Source organism: Doryrhamphus excisus, linkage group LG13 (assembly GCF_037039965.1).
Source record: "Doryrhamphus excisus strain RoL-2023G ecotype Guam linkage group LG13, RoL_Dexc_Guam_v1.1, whole genome shotgun sequence".
Taxonomy (NCBI): domain Eukaryota; kingdom Metazoa; phylum Chordata; class Actinopteri; order Syngnathiformes; family Syngnathidae; genus Doryrhamphus; species Doryrhamphus excisus.
The window spans coordinates 11,682,841-11,705,891 of record NC_136369.1 but is presented as its reverse complement, the minus strand read 5'-3'; the positions used below and the strand labels follow the sequence as shown (position 1 = coordinate 11,705,891).

General features: G+C 40.0%; 1 protein-coding gene across 1 annotated transcript; it reads right to left on the bottom strand.

Annotated features, from left to right (window-relative positions):
* Positions 1-10,221: 10,221 nt before the first annotated feature.
* On the bottom strand, positions 10,222-14,517 carry rhcga (Rh family, C glycoprotein a). The gene is made up of 11 exons (XM_058089228.2): positions 14,249-14,517; positions 13,404-13,596; positions 12,943-13,093; positions 12,090-12,237; positions 11,854-12,020; positions 11,637-11,774; positions 11,415-11,551; positions 11,184-11,308; positions 10,923-10,996; positions 10,741-10,814; positions 10,222-10,651 (listed from the first exon to the last, which is right to left on the bottom strand). Exons 1-11 carry the CDS (start codon positions 14,466-14,468, stop codon positions 10,618-10,620), a joined length of 1,461 nt encoding a protein of 486 aa, XP_057945211.2. The 5' UTR covers positions 14,469-14,517; the 3' UTR covers positions 10,222-10,617.
* Positions 14,518-23,051: the final 8,534 nt, after the last annotated feature.

Genomic DNA, 23,051 nt, shown 5'->3' with positions numbered 1-23,051 from the left:
GAGATCATACACTATTGACATGAACTCAATTTGTAATTGTTTTGGTCTAGAACAAACATATTGAGTTTATACCTTTTATCTACATTTTTTGTCATTTTTGTTTGTTCATTGTCATGTCTCCTAAAATACAGAACATTTTTAACAACATTTTACAGAAAATGAAAGCATGCGGGGGCATGTTTACATTTTGTAAAACAACCGTTTTTATATTCAAATGCCTTGTGTTATCTGTGACAAAGCATTCCATTGGTTGGAACTTTTTTTTCCTTACATTAAATTAAACATTTTTAAATTTTACATTATTAATTTTTTTCCAATCATAATTTTCTTCATGTACCTTTATTTTTGTAATATTATGTTTTTATTCTCATAATATTTTGACTTTATTATCCTTATTTTTTATCTCCAAAGCATCCAAATATTACAACTTTATTCTTTTATTCTTCTACAAATTACATATTTTTGTCTTTAATATATTTTTCTGTGAATATTATGACTTTGTTTTCCTCATATTATGGCTCATATAACTGCTTCATTTTTGCTGATGCTTTTTACAGTTTTTTTAGAATGTGCTCAGGGCTGATAAAATAATGGTTGCGGGCTGTAAATAACACCAGGTTTGCACATCCCTGTTTTAGAGTATGGTGTTACAGACAATGTTGTGTTTTCAGCCACACACATACTGTATACGTACTTCTAATGTATGTTCTATGGAATATTTGCTTCATTTTTAGTCATAAAGTAAATCTATTTTTTTAATGATGTTTGCTGACTCAAAGAGATTATAAGCTGTTTAATGTAATGTTTTTGTATTGTGAATATTACATATTATTATGTCTGTTTGAGACCAAAATTGAATAAACCCGTAGATAAACTTGAATGGATGAAATAGCACTTCCCAATTTTCTTATATGCACAATAAATATAGTATTTAATGTAAACATTCTTATAGCTCTTTAACAACACATCTGCGTGTTTTTAATTTTTACACTAATAGGGTGCTTGTATTTGTTGGAGTGTTAGATTCTACAAAAGTACCTTCAGGACAAAACCTCTTGGAGGGTTAGGGCCAGAGCCCATTAAGCTTTGTTGCAAAACCAAATACAAAAATTTATATATTTTTTATTCCCCCCAAAAGTGCAACATTTCATAACTTCTCTGTGAATAATGTTTGACTCCATATAACAAACTGTCTCTGGAATGCAGTTTGGAGTCTTGCTGGAGGTCTGAGGTTATCTTCTTTGCTTTTGAAGGCCCATAGTTATCAATATATCAGGTATTATATACAGTTATCAATATACTGTACACTGGAGGTTACACTGAAGGTTAGAAATTGTAGCTTCAATGTCAATGTGGCGCTACACAGGATTAAACTGATGCTTACATAACATGTCATCCTATTTGTTGGACTTATGAAGTGCAAAGTAAGGTGCCTGCATGTATGGCACTGTGTAACCAGTATTGTACAGTGTACAGTACAGGGAGTGAATGAATGAGCTGAAGTGGGGAGAAGGTTTGTGCGTGTGTGTGTGTGTGTGTGTGCGCACAAGGCTGCAGATGATTGTGCGGTCATTTATATCTTCCAACTCACTGAGCTTTAGCTCTTGTATTCTTCATTTGCATGAGAATGGCATCAGGTCCTGTGAACTTCCCCAACCTATTGACCCAGCTCCCCAGACATGAATAGCCGTGCTTTGACGCTCCCCAGCCTCTCCAACAGCCTTTAAGTCCCAATCATGGTAATTTAATATATCTTAAGCCCCCGGCTGCTTGGACTGGAACCCTTCCACAGTTTGTTTTAGGCATTCAATGTGTCCCACCTTATCAGAGCTTCTCCTTATTTGGTGAATTTAAGGGGCTGTGGTGGCAGGACAAAAAATCCCTTTCAGAATCTTAATAAGCCACAATTCCATATAATTAGAAAAAGTATTTCCCTATTATTGTGCGGCTTTTGATTGGGGGGGGGGGGGGGGGGCTGTGGTCCCTTACAAGTGGCGTGGCTCAATGGCGGCAACACATTCCCTGTCACAAAGGCGTTGTTATCCAAAATTATTGCCTCTCTTGAGAAAGAACACCTTTCAGGAGAACAAAATCTATGTTTTTTTTTTTTTACTTTAGATATCAATTATTTAGTTATTCTAAGACTCTCCTTATGCAGATGGACCACTGATGGCTTATCATGGGTGCTGCAGCGCTCCCTGCAGGAGCACAGAAATATTAAAAAGACATGCACAGACCATAACCTCAACTACATCCATCTAATGATATCCAATACTGATTGTACAATATTAACATTTGCCCTCCTTATCAGTCAAATGTGTGTTGTTATTTCAGTACACTGATGAAGTACTGATGAATACTTTCCCAAAGATGTTTGACAAACAAAAACCTCCCAGAGAATCCCTGAGAGAAGATACAAAGCACATGTTTGTTTCTCTGAGCATCGCTTCCTAATCAAAGCTCCTAATTAACACAGTTTCTTTCCACTTATTGGAGATCAAATACTGTACTTGTAATTATCGGTGTGAACTTTGATGAGGTGGAATCCCATGCATTCATACACGGGACAATAATCTCCATCGTGGGCCTGGTTCACTGCACAAGCAGAGCTTAGTGAGGCCCACTCTGCAGAATTGGGCCATTCTCTCCCAATTTAATAAGCAAGACACGTCGCTGATGGACTCCCAGCCTGACCAGAGACAAACCAAGTTTCCTGTACACTGGCTCATTTCATTGTGTGCAATACTAGGAAATATCATCAGTATACATAATAGTAAAATATGTTTTTTTAAGTACACTCTGTGCGCAATTATTTTCAGCATGTTATCATTTTAATGCAGTGGTGTTTAAAGAGTGACTAAAGGTTTGTTTAAAAAGAAATATATTTTTCTCTAAAATATATCAAAGTGGTGCCTCGCATCATTCCATTTTTCTGAAAGCGGCCTTCAGTGGAAAAAAGTTTTGACACTTTAGTTTTAAAGCATATTTTTCAACTCCAAGTTGTCTAAACGTGATTGCTTATTGCCTTTACGCATATCTGGTGATATATCTGGTGCACTATGTATTTGTGTAATAAGGGAGGGTGTGGCCTCAGGAGATCTGAGATTTTACAAAGCCCAAACCTCAATTTCACTTGAATAAAAATCCAGGTTAGATTTTTTTTAAGATTAATATTTTGAATTTCACTTTGTAGTTAATCTTCAAAATTACATACATTTGAATTAGACACCTTATTTCATAAACTGAAACTTAAAATTTCAAGAATCAAGGTCAAGGTCAAAGGTCAAATGTATTTATACAACATATTTGCAACAGTTAACCTCCCAAAGTGCTGTTCAGCAGCCAATGAAACACAAAAACACACATGAACAATAATAAATGATACATCTAAAAGTAAAAACAGTGCAAAAAGTAATGACACTCATAAATACAATAAAACAAAAATAAATAAAAACAATAAAACCACACAATTACCAGGTTAACCTGTGTTAAAAGTAACAATGAAAATAAGATTTCAATAACGATAATAGTTTTGCTGCCACATTATAAATAAAAGCTAGTCTGAAGCGGAAAGTTTTCTCCTTCCTGAAGTTTTTCTTCCCAAGAAAAAAATACAGCTATGCTCTATTTTCCCTCTGAGACGTAATTTTAATGCTTTATTCTCATAATATTTTGGCTTTATTCTTATGAATTGATTACTTATTTCTCGTACATTTACAACTTTATTCATGAACATGCTTAGATGCAGCAAATTGTACTTCTGCAGGACGAGTGGTTAGCACACAGGCCACACAGCTAGGAGACCCAGTTCAATTCCACCCTCGGAGTTTGCATGTTCTCCCCGTGCATGCGTGGGTTTTCTCCGGGTATTCCGGTTTCCTCCCACATTCCAAAAACATGCTAGGTTAATTGGTGACTCCAAATTGTCCATAGGTATGAATGTGAGTGTGAATGGTTGTTTGTCTATATGTGCCCTGTGATTGGCTGGCGACCAGTCCAGGGTGTGTCTCGCCTCTTGCCCGAAAACAGCTGGGATAGGCTCCAGCACCCCCTGCAACCCTTGTGAGGATAATCGGTAGAAAATGAATGACTGAATGCTAATGTGCTATTTTTAACAGCCCGAATATATATATAATGTATTATACTGTATCCTGTATGTATGCTAGACTCCCTGCTACACTAGTAGGAAACTGTATTGTACTTGCCTTAATCTGCAATTTAAACACCATAGGTAAAAACATGGCAAACATATACATTGTATGTAAGTATGCAAACGGCAGGTAAAAGTGGAAGTGTGGAGGGTAAATGATGAGCAGGCCACATGTATACGACTGGTCCGGCAAGCCAACAGTGCGCGTCACGTTTTGTGAGGCTTTGACAGGACATGACAGGCCAGCTCTCCCTCAGAGATGCACAAATTTGCTCCATTTTTGCTTCAGTGGAGATTTCTTTATTTCATAAAGGACAATGGTGTCTTTCTTCCTCATTCCCAGTTAGCCTCTCTCCTTCTCTCTCTTGCTCTCTCTTTCACACACACACACACACACACACACACACACACAAAGCCTCACTGGCAGACACACGCACACTTGCTTGCTGTCATGCTCATTTTGATGGTAATTAATGACATCATCCTGCATGGCGTGTGTGTGTGTGTGTGTTGGGGTGGAGGGTCTGGGGGTACGTTTGTTTGTTGAGCAAACCGTGGGAACAGGGAGGTCTTCAGAGTGGCGAGTCAGTGCCTCCAACAATACATATGCTGTTGCTTTTCACCCAAACACCCCAACCACCCCCAAGAGAATCATTGCACCCCCACACCCTATTTTTTCCCTTCATTTATTCTCCACTTATTTATGTTGCTGTAATGTGGAGTGAGAATTTACCGCCATCGCTCTGTCACTGGGCTTATGTGCATTTCAATGGAAATTTTGCACTCTTTCTGCATGGTGAACATCCAGTGTGTCATTTTAAGACATGTCATATACATGATACATTTTCTATACATCATTGAATGTTTTTAAAAAATGTCTATACAGAATGGACAAGATATGTGAATGCTAAGAATATAAAAACTAAATCTATTTATTCCTCCACTTCTATTTATTCTTCTCATTCCCCCTCATTTTTTATCAGTTAATTCCTCCCACATTTTGCATCCAATTCAAATTTCATATTTTCTGTGACAATTTTCCCATTTCCACCCTCGGCCATCTCTGTGTGGAGTTTGCATGTTCTCCCCGTGCATGCGTTGGTTTTCTCCGGGTACTCCGGTTTCCTCCCACATTCCAAAAACATGCTAGGTTAATTGGCGACTCCAAATTGTCCATAGGTATGAATGTGAGTGTGAATGGTTGTTTGTCTATATGTGCCCTGTGATTGGCTGGAGACCAGTCCAGGGTGTAGACAGCTGGGATAGGCTCCAGCAACCCCCGCGACCCTCGTGAGGAAAAAGCGTTAGAAAATGAATGACTGAATGAATGAATGAATGGATTTTCCCATTTAAAATGAATAGGCAATTTATTTGGTGCCCTCTATTGGTGGGAATATTTCTCCATTTTCCTTTACTGTAACATTCCACACAGCTCAAATGCTGAAGAGTCGTTTCCCAGCGTGGTGGTTGTTGGTTCAATCCTCAGTCCTCATGTAATCATTTAACATATTTATACATTTCAACAGTCTTCATTTTTACACATCGACATCGACATTTCAAATGCTACCATAGTCTTTGTCTACTAACTGCTAAAATTTCCCAACTGGAAACTCATCGAGTTCCTTGAATGGCAGCCTGATGGCCTTGTGGTTAGCATGTCTGTCAGACATGACGGTAAGAGATCTGGGTTTGAATCTCTTTTTGGAGTTTGCATTCTCGCTGTACTTGTGTGGGCTTTTCTCCAGATACTCAGGCTTTCTCCCGCCACACCCCCAAAAACATGCACGTTGGACTAATTGACGCTCTTTAGTTGTCCGAATGTGAGTGTGAATGTTTGTCTATACGTGCCCTGTGATTGACTGGTGACCAGTCCAGGGTGTCGGACAATGAGGACAAGAGGAAATAGATGGATGGAGTTCCATAAACGTAAAAATTAAACAACAAACTTCTGCCTAAGTTGCACTTTCAACCTTTACTAAAAGCACAGATGAAAACATAAAATATTTAGATGATAAGTTTGCCAAGATAATCAAATTCTACATTCACTAATTGGTGTTCAGTGGCAGGTGGACTTCCTAATTAGTTCAACCAATCCGTTTGTATTGCACACGTTTAAAGCTGCTCGGCGTCTTTTAAACTAGGCAGAAGGAACTAATGGCTTTTATGGGCCGATTAAAGTGCTCCCCTGCTATGAATAGTGATTTTTATGGCACTCCTCCTCACAGAGGTCTTACCCCCTTTAACCCCATCCAATGGACGCCTGTCAGCTGAATAAAACAAGTAGGTGTCAGCCTCTGGTCTTGTCTTGGGAGTGGACATTTCATGGGAGAAAACGTGTGCTCTTTCTGTCTCTATGTATTTATATACAGTATAATGGTGGTGTGGAAATGGTTTGATTTCTTATTTTTTGTATGTTTGTCACATTTAAATGTTTCAGATCATCAAACAAATGTAAACAAATGTAAAATTAGTCAATGACAACACAACTGAACAAAAAAATGCAGTTTTCAAATGAAACATATTATTTTTAACTGCAGTTAAATATATCATATAGCAGACAAACACACTGATGTATGAAATTAAGTTCATAGGATTTACAGAAAGTCTGCAATGATTATTTAAACAAAAGTAGGCAGGTGCATAAATGAGGGCACCCTTGTTGTTTTATTGATTCACAAAATGAAATTGGTAAGCTCACTGATTCTTGACCTACATACACACGTGAAGCCAATCATGAGAAAGGCTATTTAAGGTGGCCAATTGCAAGTTGTCCTCCTCTTTGCACCTTCTCTGAAGAGTAGCACCATGGGAGCCTCAAAACAACTGTCAAATGACCTGAGAGCAAAGATTGTTCAACATCATGGTTTAGGGGAAGGATACAAAAGCCAGCTCAGGTTCCACTGTGAGGAGCAGAGTGAGGAAAAGAAAAACCACAGTTTAAGGCCTGGAGTGGCAGGCCAAGAAAAATCTCAGATAAGCAGAGGCGAAGGATGGTGAGAAGAGTCAAAGTCAACCCACAGACCAGCTCCAAAGACCTACAACATACCATCTTGGTGCAGATGGTGTCACTGTACATTGTTCAACTATTCAGTGCACTTTGCACAAGGGGATGCTGTACAGGAAAGTCATGCGGAAGAAGCCTTTTCTACATACATGCCCCAAACAGAGTCGCTTAAGGTACATTTGGATAAGCCAGCTTCATTTTAGAATAAGGTTCTGTGGACTGATGAAGCTAAGATGGAGTTATTTGGACATAAAAGGGGCGGTATGCATGGCGGATGAAGAACACAGCATTCCAAGACAAACACTTGCTACCCACAGTAACATTTAGTGGTGGTTCCATCATGCTGTGGGGCTGTGTGGCCAGTGTAGGTACTGGCGATCTTCTTCAAGGTCATATGGATTCCTGTCAGTATCAGCAGATTGTTGCCAACGGTGTTCAAGAATCAGTGACAAAGTTGAAGTTGCGCCAGGGCTGGATACTTCCAACACGACAATGACCATAAACACCGCTCTAATTCTACTAAGGCATCATGCAGAGGAACAAGTACAACTAGGGATGTCTATGCTTGGAAACCATCAAACCTGACTCAACTGGAGATGTTATGGAAAGAAAAATTGTCAAAAATACCTTCAACCAGAATCCACACCTTCATTGGAAGCCAGAGGAAGAATTTATTTCTGCAAAAGGAGGATCTACTAAATATTGTTGTCATTTTTCTGTTGGGGTGCCCAAATGTATTCACCTGCCGACTTTTGTTTAAATAATTATTGCACACTTTCTGTAAATCCCATAAATTTCATTTGACTTCTCATCTATCATTGTTTGTCTGCTATATGATATATTTAACTGAAATGGCTGATCCTAACAAAATGATCAGGGGTGCCCAAACTTTTTCATACAATTGCATATATATATATATATACACACACACACAATACATAAATATGCAGATGGTAATATCCAAGCCTCCTGCATTGACCGCATTTTGATGGTTACGTCAGACGATGAGGCCAGATGGATGGTGCAGCCTGCTCCAATCAGCTCACAAAGGTGATATAATTGCCAGGGCAGGATGGGCCACAGCCACAGCCTTTGGAGTTGTTCACTCTCCTCCTTTCCACATTGCACCTATTCTCTCCAAGCCTATACTTGCTGATTATACTCCCCTCCCTCATTGTTCCATTATCCCTCTGCAACAACAGGCCAATTTGTCCCTCCAGCGTGGCTCCCGCTTCCTCACCCCCCCCACTGTGTTATTTAGTCTCTCTTCTGCACTTCAATGGCAGGTACCGGTTAGAGAACTTTCACAGCCTCCTTTGCTATTCCTCCACATCCCTCCTCCCCTCCCCAGCAGTCTTTAATCTGATTACAGGGCTTCTGCAGCCTTTCAGAGGAGACCAGTCCCAGGAGTACAATAGCAAAGCAAGTGGTTTGACAAACACTCTCGGCAGGCTCATGTGATTCTCAAGAGGTACGCTCTCTGTAAAATCACTCAGGAGAAACATCTCTCACTTCCTCGCTCATACAATACAAACATCATGAAGCTGAAAACGTTGTTGATGCAAGTAAAGACTCTGAATGGGTTCCAGTCTACACTCACCGGCCACAAGAATAGTTACATAGAGATGAGGATCATCAAGATTGAGCATTTTTGTCTTTGTAAAGGTGGCTTGTTTCATCCAGTTGTTGTATGGGAATACGCTGCATTTTCAAAACCACTAAAAATCCTGCACCCTGCATATCAAACTTTGGACATGGACAGAAAATGTAAAGATGCTGGTTTGCACTTTGATACATTTTGTATTAAAGATGCTAAAACTGTAGATCGATATGTTGGGATGTAATTATCGGTGCTACATTACAGTAATACAAACTGGTGATGAAGCAAATTGGTGTAATATCTGATATATGTATACATTTTATTTTTGGATTATGCTGAGGGCCACTGCAGGCCAAAAATGGCCCCATGGCCTAACTTTGGACATCCCTGATACAATAAGTAAATAAGTAAATAGGCATAAGATGATGCAATGGGCGGATGGATGTATGACCCATGTGACCTTTGGAGAGTTAACTTGTTTGACCTTTCCAGCACATGTCCACCCTATGTACTAAGAGTTCATTAAGTCACACTCCATTGGTCAGGAAATGAACCCACTGACTGACTTGTCCACACCTCGTTATCATCACAATGAAAGCAGCATTAGAAGACCAGATGCAATGACATGAGAAGACCTGTTGATGCTAGCAGTGGCAGACTTACCATTAGGCAAACACAGGGAATTACCTGGGGCCCCGATATTTACAGGGGCCCCAAAACATCTCGTAAAAACTGTTTATTGTTTTGTTTTTAATTTAATTTTGATTGAATACTACTTCTTAAAACTACATCAAAATGTGTAATCTTCCAGAAGTGTTTCAAAAGCTGCCCCTTCCTTCTCAGGCAATGGACTATTCCATGTTAGTGTGCATGTGCAGATTGATACCGAAAGACGGGAGCGTGACAAACAACCATTTTCACCTCTCGAGTTTGACTGCCATGATGGTGAGCAGAATCCAGAAAGGTTGCATTGTAAACATGCTTTTGGCACACTTCTCAGCCAGTAATTGATACAAGCTTTCACTTTGACTTGGGTCAGTTAGTCTATCCTTAATATATACGTACAATTTTCAAATATGCTATAACGTTACAATAAAATACAAGTAAATATGAATTTCCGTCCATCGATTTTTTTTTTTGCCACATATAATCACTTGGGTCGTGGGTTGGGTGAGAGGCTGGATACACCCTGAAGTGGACATATTTTCTGTTCTCCAACAAGAGAGCTCATTTCTCATTATGGAACTACAACTAATACTACTATATAACATTTTCTTTAAACTGCACTTCAGATGGGTCTTAAATAAAAATACAATAGTCAGCTGGAGAATAAAAAGACATGCATTTGATACATGCATTCAAGGTCTTTATGAATACATTGAATACATATTTAAATTACTTCCTGATGATTGATCTAGAATTACCTGAAGGGAAATTGAATAAATACTAACAACAAATAACATGAGATGATTTAATTAGCACTGTATTTACATGTGATTGGACACTGTGTACAACAGAAACCGTAATATATCAACAATATTACAAAAAGCACAAACATCTGTGTCAAAGTCACAAGTAAGGCCTGCAGCAATAAGCAAAGTGACTAGTATATACAGATACCTTCACTTCATCATATAATCACATTATAATCTTAACAAAATAACTTTATAGACAAAAAGACACAACATAAAAGGTTTCTCAGGTCAACATCAATGATATGTGTTTGCAACACATTAAAGTTCATTTTGCATGGCATAAACAGTTGCACACGTTAAACCTGTCAAACCATGTTACAGCCATTTTACAGGGTAGTCTGTTCTATTTGTTCATTATGCTCGGTCAAGTCCGAGGTCCACTGTGAGACTAGCTTTGTTCCACAGTGAAGTTGGACTCAGATCTGCAGAAAAAAAATAAAAACCGGTGAATCACATTTTATGGAATTTGAATATTTTTAAATGGTTGAAATCTGCTAAAGGGTGACTTTACAGGTCTTGGTGCTTGTTAATCATGTGGTTGTTGTACTCCAACACAGGAGGGATGCTCTCCTCTTCCTCAGGAACCTGCAAAGTAGCACATGAGAGCCCAAATGCATCATCAAACGCTGTGGCTTCAGTTCAGAAACTCTGACAGAGAAAGAGCGACATCTAGTGGCAATAAAGTGCACTCACCTCCCAGTAGACTTCATCATCGAAGCAGTTATCATCAGCAGGATCGCCCCAGATTGGGATCCTTAGTATGAGACCTGGAAAAAACAAAACAACTGTCAGGACTTACCTCATAGTTGGACTTATTTTTACTTTATATTTCAATTTTGTAAATAACCTAATTTATGGCAAACATACATTGAATTATGTTGTACAATACATAAATGCTGTCTCTCCATTTCCCTTATCTGTTTGGCCTCAGGCATACATAGAGTCCAAACTCACCAACAAGTGCTCCTCCAACGAGTCCAAAGGCCACGGCCACGCATGTACCAGCAGCCTGAAAGCCTCCCTGAGTGCCCACAGACCTATTTTCAAACTTTCCTTTAAAATTAAAGGTTTCGATCAGCCTGCAGGATGACAAAATGAGACAAATCTTTAGCCTCTCAACATCACCTGACCTGACTCCAGCACACACTGGATTTGTTCAAGCATTCCAAAGTGTTAGTAGCTCACCCGTATCGGCTATATACAGATTCAGTAGCTGCAGCTGCCACAATGGCACCTGTAAAGCCGCCAAGCATGCCTGGTACAGCATGCAGGTTGTGGACACCGCAAGTGTCCTGCAGCTTCAGGTATTTTTCCAAGAAGGGCTAGAAAGGTATATGATGTTTATTATTTGCTGTAAATCCCTGCACATTGTATCATTGTCATGAATTCATACAAGTTGAGCCTCACCGTGACATAGAGGTAGCCAAAGGTTGAAATGATGCCAGTGAGGAAGCCCACAATGAGCGCACCGTAGGGCATGATCATGAACTCGGCTGCTGTTCCCATGGCGACGCCACCAGCCAGGGTGGCGTTCTGGATATGCACCTATTAGGTGAACGTAGGTCACATCAGTCATGGCTTCTTTCTGAGCTGCTTTTCACATCTCTTAGGAGCAGAAACTCACCATGTCCAGTTTGCCTCGCTTCTGAGACATGCTGGATATGGCCACAGCGGTGAGCACAGACGACGCCAAGGCGATGTAGGTGTTGATGGCCGTTCTGTGCTGACCGTCGCCGTGGTCTGTGATGGCGGAGTTGAAACTGGGCCAGAACATCCACAGGAACAGTGTACCTGTGAAAAGAGACTACGGTCATATTGGAAGAAAGGAAGTATTAGAATGAAATGAGAACTGAAGCCTACCGATCATGGCGAACATATCGGAGTGGTACACAGAGCCATTCAGGCGTTTGCTTTGGTCTAGTTTTGGTCGGTAGAGGACCCAGGAGATAGCCAGACCATAATATCCTCCGAAGGCATGGATGACCATGGAGCCACCAGCATCTCTGCACTGTTGACAAATTACATCGACATCATAGATGGAAATAATAATAACATCACATTAGTGTAGAACTACAATGGATGATAGTATACATCAGGGATGTTTGGATCCACATGTTTTGGCTTACGATCCAATAAAGTCTTGCCAATCTGATTCGGTATTGATCCTTTTTTTCTTTAAACATTTGGTACAAACATGAATTTGTGGAATTTAATATGGTTATAGAAAATAACTTTTCAATGTCACAGCATGTATTGCTAATAAATCTTCAACAACCTGTGATGATGAGTAAGGAAGATGTACGCACGCGCACAGCTGCACCGCTAAACTACCTGTGATGATGATTAAGGAAGATGTACGCACGCGCACAGCTGCACTGCTAAACTAAACTAAGCTAAGCTAAGCTAAGCTAAGGTAAGCTAAGACCCGGTAGCTTCCATTCACACTCCGTAAGAGAAGAGCTACGAGGCCAATATCCAACGTCAAAAGTTAAATTGACTTCACCAAAGTACACCGCGAACATGTCGGCACTGTTGTGTTGCGTTCCGGTCTTGTTGCGAGTCGCGGGAGTCGAGTGATATTATCCTATCTTCAAAATACAGCGGATTAGAAGCCCACCCAGATCGGATTGGGACATCCTTAGTAGATATGGTATGATATGAGATGAAATGTCGTTTTGCATAATCTAAAATAATGAATGTTAGTGAGACTCACATGGAAAAGCTCGAGGATGATGAATTCCTCCACAGCAAAGAGTGTGACGCCAAATAAGGTGACAACCAACAGCTGGACGGGGCTGACTTTACCCAGCAGGGCACCATAGGCAATCAGAGAGCCGGCACAGCAGAAGTCAGCATTGATCAAACTGTAAGTGAGTTGAAAGAAAAGTTTACAACCTAGTAGAGCCACATTTTATTTTTTTACAATGCGTCCAGTTGTCAGACTTGAACACTTGGGTCTTAAAACTACCTATTAAAAATACAACTCCTCTTTGGGCTATGAGCAGAATGAGCCTCCAGCACAGTGCATGACAAAAACAGGTTAAAGATGACGTTTTTCTCAAAGTGGATGCTGGATTTCAAACATGAAAAAGTGTTCTTTGAAGGAACAAGTCAAAGGTCGCATACTTCTCATCATTGAACCTAGCCTTGAGAATAAAATTGAATTCCTCTCACCTTTCCACGCCGATGCTGATTTTTCCAGTTGTGAGATCGAGGGCGTGGAACCATCCCTGCATGAGAAGAGCCCACTGCAGGCCGAAGGCGGCAATCAGGAAGTTGAAGCCCACGCCCCCGAAGCTGTAACGTTTCAGGAAAGTCATCAAGAAACCAAATCCGATAAAGATCATCACATGGACGTCCTGGAAACCTGTAAGGACAAACACACCATGTAAATGTTAGTGTTCAGATCCAAATGACAAAGGCTGAATCACATAGTAAAGAATGACATCATGTTTGCCAGCCAATATTCACACTTCCATTCACACCTGTGGACAGTTTAGAATCTCCAGTTCAGGTTAAATTAGGTTAGATTAACATGCGGAAACTCATTCATTTATTTTGTATGCTGCTTGTTCTCAATAGGGTTGCAGGGGTATAATAGACCCTATCCCAGAATGACTTCAGGCGAGAGGCGGGGTACACCCTGGACTGGCTGCCAACCAATCACAGGGCACATATAGACAACTATTCCTAATCACATTGGCACCTATGGATAATTTAGTGTCCCCAGAAAGGTTAAATTAGGTTATTTTAGGTCAGTGGTTCTCAAATAGTGGGGTGGCCCCACTCGCGGGGAACTGTACTCAACATGAAAATTGGACTCATAGCAAATTTGGGGGGGACCAGGCAATTGAGAAACACTGTTTTTTTAAAAGTGTAAATTCTAACCTTTATTTTGGGGGTTATTGTCATCCTAGTTATTATAATAAAAAAAAGAACATGTGAACAATAAAACAATTGCACTTCATTTTTCACAAATATTTTGCAATACTAGGAGACCACCAATGAAAAGTACTTACTGGGATATCTGTAGTAAAAGTCATTTTCAATGTCACTGGTAAGGTTGTGTTCCTCTTTGTAGTCCTTCCAGCGAGAGGCGTCCGACTCTTCATCATAGCGAATGAAGACCCCAAAGAGGATGACCATAGCTATCTGCCACACGAAGCAGACTGCCGGCAGACTAACACGCACGTTGGTGTTCTTTCGCACATTGCACATGGCCTCGCAGCAGTTCCCCATGGTGACCTGACCTGATGATGCTAAGGTGGCTGTGCCTTTCCTGCTGCGGACTCATGCCAGGTATATATGGAGACTCATGGAGGGGTGTGTCCTTCCTCCTGTTTTCACAAACACATGGCTGGGCACAGGTCTCACCTGAGAAGGAGGAGCATTCCTTTACCTTAAAGTTCTGCCTTTGTATCCAGGTTGGTGACATTCCTCCCAAAACGGGACTCTCAGCAGGAAGCTACTTTATGTAATTTTCAAGAATTTGGGGGCAGGCTGGGGCCACACGGACAAGTCATCCTTTCATTTTACATTGTGCAATGTGGCTTCAGATCAAGTCTTGGCTGTTAAGTGCTGACTGTCTGCAGCTATCAAGCCTATTATAAATGTATTCATTTTCAAACACTGGAAAATATTAATCGTTACAATATGTGTGTGGTGTAGAGGTACACTGCATCATGCTGGAAGTTTTTGCTCTTTCAGCTAAATAACCAAAATACTACTGTACTACTGAGTTAATGAATCCATCCATTTTCAATACAGCGTGCCCTGAGCAGGTTCTTGGGTGAGCTGGAGCCCATTCAAGTCCCATTCGAACACAAGGCAGGGTATACCCGGCACTGGTTGCCAGGGGACACAGACAAAACAAGCGTTCACACTGACATTCACGCCTCCGGACAATTTAGAGTCTCTGATTAACCTAACATGCTATGTCTAGAATGTGGGAGGAGAAAACCAGAGAAAACACATGGCATGAAACATGAAAACGCCACACGGCTCTGTGAGTTATCGTAACTACCGGGCCACTGTGAGGCCCTAATGAATATCAGTGCAGTTTTGGTCATGGTCCACCCCTCCCTTGTGAAAATGTTGACAGGATACTGCATAAGGAAGTGAGGGAGTTGGCCATCACTCTTTAAACAAGTGGTTACACGAGTCCACTCACATGTCCACTGCCAGTTTGTTCATCCTCACTTGTTGCGTTCTTTGTAATCACAATATTCCATCATGTCTCATCATCAGTAAGAAAGTCGCTTTTTGCTTCTGACATGACGAACATTCCAGATCATATCTGTTTACACTCACCAACTTTACCTTCTTACATAAGACATCAGGTGCCACTGGCTACATCAGATCATCTCAAAGGTGTGTACTCAAGTTTTGCTGTTATTTATTGCTACACTTAAGTTCAACAAGCGGTTAAGATGGCGACTCCTGTATTCCACCCTTTAGGGAATTGGTAGTCTCTGGCACTCATACTACGTATGTTTCTCACCACTAACAATTGTTAAGATTCTTTGCAACAACAAGTGTTACATCAAAGGATAGCTAACATTACGGGCTAAACATTGCCAAATCACTATCATCACCTGACACCAAACATGCGTATATGTTACGGAGGTGTGGCAATCATGATATAATGCTTGCTCTCTAGGCAGCTGCTTAACGGTTGCAAACTCCTTTAACTGGAGACTTAATTGTCCGAAAGTGTGAATGGTTGTTTGTCGATATGTGTCCTGCTATTGACTGGTGACCAATCCAGGGTACACCTCGCCTCTCAACCAAAGTCAGCTTGGAGACACGCCAGCTTAAGATATGTGCTAGAATAACTATGTACAGTATATAGTATAAATGAAATAATAATTATATCACTAAAGTCAAGATACCAGTGCCATTAGATATCACACCCAGCAATTAAACAAATTGATTTCTGACATTATTGGCAACATGTAGGTGCTAGCGGTGTCTTTGTATTTATATTCATATGGTGCTGCACCTCCACAACCCTGGGTAGTGTGCCTACAAGCAAGGCATTCAGCCCAGACGCGGAGATTCTCAACTCAAAGATAACTCAGTTATATACTGTAAGTGGGATGTCATCTGGTCTAAGTTGAGAACTATTTGTTGGACCAATTTTTCTGCTTATTGCCACAACCTTCAACAATACACATGCGATGCATGAACCTAGCCATAACTTTTCAAAACTAACAACACTTTACCAGCACCAGTAGGTAGTGTATCTAGGGAGAAGCTTGAGGCATTGTGTGTGACGCTGAGATGTCAATCACAATGCCTGTAGCGAGGCATTGGGTTCATCTCCCCGAAATATAATACTTTGTGTTAGCTGCTACAGTAACAATATCGCTTTTTCAAAGTTTTTTTGTTCCGGCTTAAGCATCAAAATAGGTGCGTCCCAATTACTGCATTGTTAGCTACCTCATATTAACTTGGTTTCTGGCGTTATAATGCACAGAGAAGTGAAATAAATATGTTCATGTTTCACATAAGGATTAAGAATGATGGGCAAAATAAAAAAGTGTAGTTCCCGTTTAAATTCCTCCACAGATTTTCAATTGGATTCAAGTCTGGGCTCTGGCTGGGGTGTGAACTAGACAAATAATTATTTCACTTCAGCTGTTTTAATAGGGGTGTGTTCACTTTAAAGATCCATTGTACACACTAACTACCGACAAACCTCTGTCTTAAAATAAACATTGATCATTTTAGCGTGCAAGAAAGTTTGCACAAGCACTGCACACAACTATCAACTGTCACATTAGTATTAAGACAACACGACAGCTGTCTTGGCTGCCCCCACGACAGTAAGTTGCCTCGGCAATGACTTACAAATGTGTCGTTAAAAGTACAGTTAAAAGTGAACAATGACTACACAATATTGCTTCTAAATGAACAACTTAAGGGAGGGCTTGAACGACGGGAGGGCTAACGGACGTGAAAATGACACAAAGTCATCAAAGTCATCAGCAAATAGTTTGGCTCGCCTGGAGTCTTTGCACATGTGACAGTGGAACTGTATGGAGGTTTCAGATGTTATCTCGTGTCCACATTCCAACCATCACATGGTTTGGTATGCTCTGCAATGGCTGAGGAACGATGCCTTGAGTGATATTGGCTGTCTTTGTCAATCAAAGGCACATAAAGACACACGCCAGTGAAATCTAGCTATTTCAAAAACAACACATTTTGCTTGGTTTCTGTCTCCACTTTAAGCATCTTGTGGCTGCACATGCATCACAATGTCGTTTTTAATAGGTAACTGAAATAGTAAAATGTTAAAGTCATCACGTTAACATCAAGTTAACTTCTTCTTACGCTTGTTAAATTGTTACTTGAGATATTACTTGTACAGTTGTAACAGAGAAATTCGATTTCAATCACAAATATCTATCATTTCTATCTCTCAGACATCACATTTGTGACATAATGTGGTAATTTGACACTTTGCAAGTATTTTTTAACCCCAAGCCACTATGAAATATGCTGTTCATTAAATGACTGGGCTTCTGCTAAATAGTTTTGGCCAGCCCAATAAGCGTGACTAAGCATCTAGAATAAGAATTTCATCACAACTTGGAAGGAGCACTGCAGCTCGATGCCATAGAGATAGGAGCGTGTCACTCCCCGAGGATGATGTGACACGGCGATAACCTCGGTCAGCATCAGCACAAACTAGCTTAGGTTTGTCACATGGTTCAGCAGGAGACACACAAACACACACATTGTCATCATTGTTATGAACAAACAATACTAAACTATTAGGATAATGATAGCCATTGCAACACGTGGCTTTGCTCACTTTAGTACAGGTCTTTCAAGTCTTGTCGATGTGTGTTCAAATTATGCAGAAGTACAGTATAATTTCTAGTTCAACCAATCCAAAAGCGTCCTTTGTAACCAATTTGATATTATTGATACACAAATAGATATTATTATAAATTAGAGGTGATAATGTGGTTGTTTAATTAACATAAACACATAGTGTGTTGAGCCTTAGGATGGTGATACTATCAAAGGGGTCTCCGAACTCGCCAGCAGATTTTGAAGCTGAAGAGCTCGACATGTCAAAGAATATTGGCTTCAACTCTTAGTAGTTTTTTTCATTAGAACTCATCAATTCAGATTTTATGTTTTTATGTCATGATAAATGAGCACAAAATAGCATAAAGACGATGGCCACACTGTTTGAGCAGAGACGTGCTTCAACAATTGATTCCTCCAAAACATTCATTTTCGACCAAGGGTCGTGGGTGTGCCAGAGTCTGTCCCAGCTGTCTTTGTGCGAGAGGCGGGGTACACCCTGGACTGGTCGCCAGCCAATCACAGGGCACATATAGACAAACAACCATTCACACTCACATTCATAATTCCAAAACATGCATCAATTTAAATTCAGGTGTGTGTTCCTTTCACAAAAATGGCAAAAAAACAAACCAAAAAAAATCTCATTTTATTTTGGAATTGGTACTATTATTATTATTATTGGTACTATTATTATTATTATTATTATGGAAATCGTTAAATATTTATTTAATTTAATTTACATGTATTATTTCATTTAATGTGTAATCCCACTAACCATCAACCTTAATTACTACTTCTCTTATTATTAACAGTACTGCCTTCACTCAAATACAGTGTTGGGCATCATGGTGTTAAAAATAACGGCATCAAAGTACTTTCTAATTAAGAATTAATGGAATTAATTAGTATTTGAAATGTTACAAATGGCATTGAAATGTGGTGCATTTATAATTGTCCTTCCTTGCGAGGAGGGAGGGGTGACAAACACATAAGTGATGATGATTGGCTAAAGATAAAGTACGATTTCATGGTAAGCCAATCGGTGCAAGAGTTGAGGAAGGTGGGTGTTGAAATGATGAAACATAACACATCGAAAGCAGCTTGTGAAAACTAGTGTATTCAGAAGGGTAGTACAGGCACTACTTCTACATCATAATGTAATTTAATGACATTTTGGGGGGAAGTAACTACTAACTATAATGAATTACTGTACTTATTTAAAGTAATTTGCCCACCAAGCCTATAATTTGCAGATAAAGAGCCAAATGATGTGTGAGGATATCGACTCAACTCACAGTGTCAAGTCATATACAGTATACGTATATGATTGTTAACGGTGCACGTGATCATACATAAAGTGTATTTGAAAGAGTTTATCATGACATCTCTTCACAATGGACCTTTTGTTTCCTTCCGTCTATTCTGTCCTGTGAGTCTCGTGTCGCGATTCAAAAGGAGCGTGTGTTGATGTGGAAGATACTATAGATATGTAACTCAGTAGAGCTGATTCCACACCCACTCCTCTGGTCTCATGTGTACTCATGTGAAACTTAACATGCCTCATATCCCTTGTAGATACATTTAAAATTTCCATAGTTTCCAAATTGTCCATAGGTATGAATGTGAGTATGAATGGTTGTTTGTGTATATATGCCCTCTGATTGACTGGCGACCAGTACAGAGTGTACCCGGCCTCTCACCCAAAGTCAGCTGGGATAGGCTCCATCTTACCAGTGACCCTAATGAGGACTAGCAGTATAGAAAATGGATGGACTCAACCATTGATACAGGTGTAGCATTCTGAAGCCAATACACTTTTTACATCATTCTCTTTAACAGTCATGGAAAAAAAGACGTCACATCAGTATAATGAAATCAAAAGAAAGAAAAATGAATACAATGACTGATCACAAGATTAAAATGTGACAAGGTCGGAAAATACCATCCTAGGTTATATAAATGAATCACACAATAAATGAAAATGAACTCGATCATTTTGCTGGTCTCCATGTATTGCCATGTGCATGCATGTCTATGTCTCTTGCCTCCAAACAGGCAAGAAGACCCATTCTATGCATTGGTTCAGCACCTAAAAGCTTCATAGAACAATGGCAAACAGAGTGAGAGTCGTTGCAAAGCCAAAAGTGCCGTCCACTCTTGATTACACAAATTCATTCATTCATTCATTTTCTACCGCTTATCCTCATGAGGGCTGCGGGGGTACTGAAGCCTATCCCAGCTGTCTTCGGGTGAGAGGCGGGGTACACCCTGGACTGGTCGCCAGCCAATCACAGGGCACATACAGACAAACAACCATTCACACTCACATTCATATCTATGGACAATTTGGAGTCGCCAATTAACCTAGCATGTTTTTGGAATGTGGGAGGAAACCGGAGTCCCCGGAGAAAACCCACGCATGCACAGGGAAAACATGCAAACTCCACACAGAGATGGGCAAGGGTGGGAATATTAATAACACAAATGAGCCAGTATATTCGAAAGTGGTAGCAACATAAAAGGCAACAAAACAAACCTGCCCACCTCAAACATCGTCACCCGACACAGTTTTATCCAACAGTCATCAATCAGTGGAACAGTGTGTTAATTCACAGAAAGTCATCGAAAAATAAATGCTGCTCTTTAATACAGTTGTACAGTCGGATAATGCTGCAAATGTTAGACAGCATGAATTGCCTGTGAGAAAGTACGTGTCACAAACAGCAAATCCACAACTAAAGGAAATATTGCATGACTATGACTTTATTATTATATACTGTATTATCATAACATTAGTGGTTTATTCTGGCTCCAAAAATGTTGGAAGCACGCCACATATATATCATTTAACATCAATTTGCAGGACAATCAACATTTCAAAAGGCACCTGTACTTTACTTAAAATTAATGTTAAAATCTTGTCTAATCTCATTCTCATGCACCCAGTCTCATGCATGGTCTCGTCCCGTGATGTGGGTGTCTTGTGGCGGCCTAGTAGAAACAGCTTCGGCCCTCACTCACTCCGTTGCATGCATTTCATCTCCAGCACGTTTCACAACAACGACACTGGATACTTTACTCTTAAAATGACAAAGGTAGGTCATTTCCTAACATATGAAAGAAACTATTCAGGACTGTTGTAAGCTATGGTCCATTAAAGATACACAATGCTGCATGTCATTTCACAGATCAACTTTATAAACATTTATTTTAATTACATTAACCAACCATCAGCAAAAAAGTCTTCCTACAATTAAACAGTTTAATTCGTCACTGAAATCCTTAACGAGAATGCAAAGTAGAGAACAATTTGAAGGAGCAAGCTTTCAGTCCGGATGGATGTAAATAAATCGGAATGTGCAGTCATGGAAGCGCCAGGTGACAAATAAAAGTTACAAAACACACCCACCTACATGTATACATGTACATGTATTACAATAAAAAAAGTGTGAGCAACCACGAGACAGGGAGCTTAGTAGAAAAAGAAACATGACAGTCAAGTATGATGAATGATGAATGACAGGCGACACACCCTCCATGCAGCAACTGATTCTCTGAGCTTACATCAAGACTTTTACAGCCGGAGGGGAAAGTCCTGACAACTTTCATAGAAACGAATCACATTAGTGAGGCCTTTACTTCTTTAAATGTGACTTCAGAACATACTATACATAAAGTTACCAACGACAATTTGGTGAGGGGTGGCGATGTACAGAGGATGTCAGGGAGCTGACACACCAAACACAGAAATAATCCACAAGCAAAAACACTTGTAGGTAACAATTCCTTCCTCATGGACTAGATAAACCTGCCCCATGTATACACCCACCACTTGATGAAGGACAGCATTGTAAAACATCTTAAAAGAAAGTCTGCCAACAATCCTACCAACGATCAGTCAGCAGACTTGGGAGCGTCTTTAATGTTTCTTCAGTGAATAGGGCCACACTGAAAATTTGAAAATAGAGTCGTAAATTCACTACAAAACTACAACGCCCCAACCATTTCTTCACTTTTGTCAGAGGAATCCATTGTCTTTTCCTTGTACCACTCATGACTCGTGTTATTGATTTTGGCTTGTTGTTTATATTAATATTTACAACAGACAGTGTTTGCATATGTTAACATATGAATTTTGTGTTGTTTGTGGCTTCACATCTTCACATGTACAAGGCATTCATTGTTATTTCCTGCCTCATTCCCATCAGAGCAATAATTATCCACACAACCACAATGGTATGGTGCTCATCACGTCCACCCACTCAAACTTGGCAGAGATCTGCATCCTGCTGAGGAACCTTTCTAAGAGTTCAGTGACAAAAACCTAGTCAGCTTTAATTAGTTCCTGGAAAGTTTTATTTTGTCTTTCCTTATGGGATTTAACTGTTAATTGGCATTAAAACCTCTTTTAAAAAGGGGATTCATCTCATGGACGGCATTAGTGCATGCAGACTAACCCATTCTGCTGCTGCTCATTCAGCACGTCAGACGGCAGACTTAACTGTGGTGTTTTGTCAGCAAAGTGGGTGAAGTCACTTTGCTGTGCTGATGAAAGAAGGCTCTATTTGGAAATAGAGCTTGGCCTTTGAAAACAGGTCACTTTTCTACATTCTTGCCAATTAAAGGGATTAAAATACTGGTCTGGTCCTCAAGCAATAGGTCAGTTAGCATTTTCTCAAGTGTTTTTCCCACCATGCCTCTATAGAGGAGTGAGCGATATATATGATTCCTGAAGGCAATGGAAACACACATATTGAAACACACAATTGAAAATAAAATAAATACAAATAAACCATTGTTAATGGTTTTCAGCCAGAGTACAGTACATCTCTGACATATTGGAGCCACATTAACCATCTCAGGACTAAACACGGTGAGGCTGCTTCCAAAATCTGCCAATCGTCTACTTTGGAAATAGTCAAATCCTCACTTCTCTTCAAATGTGCATTTCACAACTGATTTGTACAAATTGTGCTCTAAATAAACTTGCCTTTC

What these genes read in the sequence shown, in the direction of transcription:
- rhcga (XM_058089228.2), bottom strand. Translation starts at nt 14,468, where the DNA reads ATGGGGAACTGCTGCGAGGCCATGTGCAATGTGCGAAAGAACACCAAC. An exon ending in CGATATGTTCGCCATGATCG is followed by an intron (nt 12,021 to 12,089) that starts GTAGGCTTCAGT and finishes CTCTTTTCACAG; the next exon opens with GTACACTGTTCCTGTGGATG. An exon ending in ATGATGAAGTCTACTGGGAG is followed by an intron (nt 10,815 to 10,922) that starts GTGAGTGCACTT and finishes GCTACTTTGCAG; the next exon opens with GTTCCTGAGGAAGAGGAGAG.